A 3,996-nucleotide genomic window follows, 5' to 3' on the forward strand; every position below is an offset into this window, starting at 1 on the left:
CTTAAGCCATCTGGTTTGTGGCAATTTGTTACGGTAACCTTAGGACACTCACACACCCTTCTTTGTGTCTCAAGCCCCTGAGAATTCTAGTGTCTTCCTAAGTCCAGATCTTACCACCCTGTTTAGTTTACCTGCAACAGTGCCAAGTCAGTGAATTAAGGATGATCCTGCAGTGGGTGTAGTAAACCTTTCCCCCACTGCTCTAAAGCAGTGGTTCTGAAACTTCAGTGTGCTTCAGTAGCACCTGGAGGACTGTAAAACCCTGATGGCTAGCGGCCCACCCTCAGAATTTCCAACTCAGTAGGTCTGGAGCAGGGTCTGAGAATGTGCATTGCAAACAAGTTCCCAGCGGATGCTGATGCTGCTGTTTCAGGCAAGCTAGGTCATCCATCAGTTCCTTTCAATAAAATATAGTAGAGGCTAGGGCACCATCACACAAATTATTTACAATCGTATATTTTAATTTATTTGGGGCTGCAATAAAAGGATTTAAAACAGGCTTGACAAATAGCGGAAAGAAATCCCTTTCAGTGACAGTAAGGTGGGCCAAAATAAATAGAACAATGATAGATTTGAGTCAGTGGTATTTATGGGAAAAAAAAAAACAAAAAACTACGGCTTATTAGTTTCAAACAAGCTTTTATTTCCAATGTGAACAATACTAACAAATTATCTGTAAAATGTAAGAGTAAAGTCAGATGTCAGTAGTTAGTATCACTTTGGGGCATTGAAACTTTGCAACAAAATTAGTATTTCAGGCTAATGAAAACAAGAATATCCATGAAGAACAGATTCATCTTTTCTTTTGCTGTCTGCTTTTTCTATGCCTTCCCACTGTAGGATGAAATAAGAGCCAGTTAACAATTGTACCTCAATAACATGCAGTAACTTTCTAAATATGAGTCAACACTATGTACATCTGTTTTCTCAATGTTTTCTTCTTGTAACTCAGACCCTTGGTGATCAGGGTGCACCTCATTGCTCACGCAAAACTTATCTCCCTCTTGCCCACCACTATAAATGCTTGCTGTTTCCTTGAAAGGCCACACTGTGATTTAAATAAGTCATTCCACCTTGAAAACTGGTGTTCCCTTGCACAAATCATCAATCCCTTATATTTCCAGACCTTCAGTTTCCACATGTGTAAAATGAGGATGAGGCTTTATCAAACATCCACATGCATGAAAACTAAGAAAGAGTGAGAGAGTGAGTGAGAGAGACTAAAAGATGAATGAATAGAGGAAAGCGAAACAAAGATTTAATTACCAACTCAGTGACAACCAATAATATTACTGAGACTAGTTTCCTTTTCTTTTGAATAAAAAATCTAAATTGAACTAATATTTGTGAATTAATCCTGAAGTGCAGTTCTCTTGAAACCCTTAACATCTCACTACTTTGTAAGGAATCGCTTTCTCAAAGTCATTGCCAGTACAAGAGACTACAATTCTGTGGCCAGGTGATGATGACCCAGCTAATGCATGGCCTAGTCACTGTAGCTGCTGCTTCTGGTGACCATTCTCTAAACAAGCACTGGTCTCCATTTCCAGGTCTGGTAAATTTCCCATCTGTAGTAGACTTAAAGCTACAGGACAAAGGACTTGTGGCTATAAATGAAATACATTTCAGAACACACTGCCTCCTACATTATCTAGAATTCATTATTAACAATAAACTGTTTTTCCAAAATTAAATTTCAACAATTTTCTTATTTACTTTACAGAAGAAAAATTAAAAAATATAAAGCTGTTTTTAACAGGTATGTGTCAGGAATGGTTATGTCGTACGAAAGCCTATACAATAATACCTGTATTATCCAGAGCTGCTTTTTGCTGAGACCACATCCATTCAGAGTCCTTCACGTTTTTCCTTTCCAGCCTCTTCCTCTTCATCAGTGTTTTCATACTGATCCTCACCGTCATCATTGGGGCAAAGTGATGCAGACATTGGGGTCAAAAGTTGGCAGGGAAAATATCCCAACTGAAAATCAGCAGCAGAGTCTGGGCCTGAGAGAAGAGAAATAGGTTTAATAAAAGAAACAACAAATAATACCTGGATACATTTCTAGCCTCCCATCATGTCTGCTGCTTGACAATTTTCACAAACATTTTCCCCCTCTCTCCAGTAGATCGGCACACAGATCTCTCTGATTATTTCTGGCCCCTTTGGAGAAGGGATCTGAATCATTTGATACTGATACCATTTTGTATGGGTTTGTAGGAACTTCAATGGAAAAAAAATGCTCCTTTGACTTAAAGACAAATTCTATGGGGACGCTCACAGATTCCTCAGTCGCTGAAAAGTGCCCCTGTGCTATGTCATCATTTTCTCAGATCCTCCTACCGAGAATATTCACATTTGTTAAAGCCGTTGACCAAAAGGGAGGGATGCCACTTGTTTGCCTCTAGGTTGGTAGAAGGCAGCATGCTTTTTCTCGAGACCATGAAGGTCTACAGAACTGGGCTTCCACTTGTGTCAATTGTGCTCGGAGGTTTTTGAGAGTTCTGACCCACTGCGTGACAGCTAGAGACCTACCTGCCTTTGAGCTCAATGGCCCCACAAGGGCTCAGCCACCACTTGCCCGCCTCAGCCCCTCCGGGATCACAGGCCTCAACCTCCCAGTCTCAGAGGCAGCAGTCAGGGCTTCCTCGCCCAGAACTCGGCCTCCACTGCTGGTTCCTCTGTCTTCTAGGAAGCAACCCCCTCCGCAGGATCCCGCAGCTCCCAGGCTGGACCGCCCTTCACCGGGTACTCACCCTGCAAGTCTCTGCCTCCCTCTCCCAGGTCTTCCTGCTCCTGAGGAGGCACCGGACCTTCTCCAGGCTCCGAGGGTGGCTGGGAGAGGCCCCTGGCCATCAGGCGGTCAGTGGGAGGCCGGAACAGGACACGTTTGTTGCCATGGAAATTGTGTAGAAAGGAGTCGAGGTGACTCCGGAACAGGGGCCCAAACGTCTCCATGCAGAACCCAAGGCCTGTAACACCTGCCGCACCCTCCTGCTCCTTCTCGTCCTCCTCTTCCTCGCCCTCTCCAGACAGGTGCTCCTCCTCCTCCAAGTCGAAATCAATCTCACCCTCTTCCTCGTCCTCCTGCATCTCTACATCTTCCTCCATCTCCTCCTCCTGTAACGGCTGTCTACCACATTCCGCTTCCACTGCGGCCTGTGGCGAACCCTGCTCCCCGGGAAGGGCTCTGGAGACCTCCAAGGAAGCCAGAAGAGCCGTGGCCTCCTCGACTCCTTCCGTCCCCTCCCAAGCAGATGCTTGGACCCCAAGGAGACTGGGGTCGCGGCCCGCCCCACCACCAGCTCTATCCGGGCCACCTGGGATCCAATCGTTCTCCTCTGTGGCAGACATGGCAGGAGAGACGTGCCAGACAGTGATCGTCCTGCAGTGAGGTCTGTGGGGAAGATGGCGGCCGCCGGGCAGTGTGTTGCGCTGAGGAGACGCTGTTGGCAGTGGGACCGCGGGGTGGGGGTGGGGACAGCAGAGACGTCGGCTGCACAGGGAACAGGAGTCTGCGACTTGCTGGTGTGGGCCCCACAACAGGAATGGTGAGGGGGTGGCCCACAGACCGGCCCAGCAAGACCGAAGCTGAGCTGGCGGCGGACAAGGCGGGAAAGACCCTGATGGGCTGGCGACGGTAGGTGGAGCTGGAAGGGTCAACCGCGACCACTTCCTCCAGCGCCAGCTCTAAGCTCATTTGCCAGGAGGCAAGGATTGGCATGACCACCGTCCAATGAGTGATCAAGGCTTTCAGATTGCACGGAAGCCTTCCTGCACCAGGTCATACTGTGAGCCCACAGGAGTCCCTTCCTTCACATTGCTGCTGCAGCTGTTGCTGCTAAGTCCCTTCAGTCGTGTCCGACTCTGTGCGACCCCATAGACGGCACCCCACCAGGCTCCCCCATCCCTGGACTCCTCCAGGCAAGAGTACTGGAGTGGGTTATCATTTCCTCCTCCAATGCATGAAAGTGAAATGTGAGTGAAGTCGCTCAG

General features: G+C 47.7%; 1 protein-coding gene across 1 annotated transcript; it reads right to left on the reverse strand.

The window, feature by feature from the left end:
• Positions 1-619: 619 nt before the first annotated feature.
• Positions 620-3,645, reverse strand: LOC129639298 (uncharacterized). The gene is made up of 3 exons (XM_055564366.1): positions 2,757-3,645; positions 1,808-2,006; positions 620-834 (listed from the first exon to the last, which is right to left on the reverse strand). Exons 1-2 carry the CDS (start codon positions 3,352-3,354, stop codon positions 1,849-1,851), a joined length of 756 nt encoding a protein of 251 aa, XP_055420341.1. The 5' UTR covers positions 3,355-3,645; the 3' UTR covers positions 620-834; positions 1,808-1,848.
• Positions 3,646-3,996: the final 351 nt, after the last annotated feature.

This window comes from Bubalus kerabau, chromosome X, assembly GCF_029407905.1.
Source record: "Bubalus kerabau isolate K-KA32 ecotype Philippines breed swamp buffalo chromosome X, PCC_UOA_SB_1v2, whole genome shotgun sequence".
In the NCBI taxonomy this organism is placed as follows: domain Eukaryota; kingdom Metazoa; phylum Chordata; class Mammalia; order Artiodactyla; family Bovidae; genus Bubalus; species Bubalus kerabau.

What these genes read in the sequence shown, in the direction of transcription:
- LOC129639298 (XM_055564366.1), bottom strand. Translation starts at nt 3,354, where the DNA reads ATGTCTGCCACAGAGGAGAACGATTGGATCCCAGGTGGCCCGGATAGA. An exon ending in GGGAGGCAGAGACTTGCAGG is followed by an intron (nt 2,007 to 2,756) that starts GTGAGTACCCGG and finishes CTCTTCTCTCAG; the next exon opens with GCCCAGACTCTGCTGCTGAT.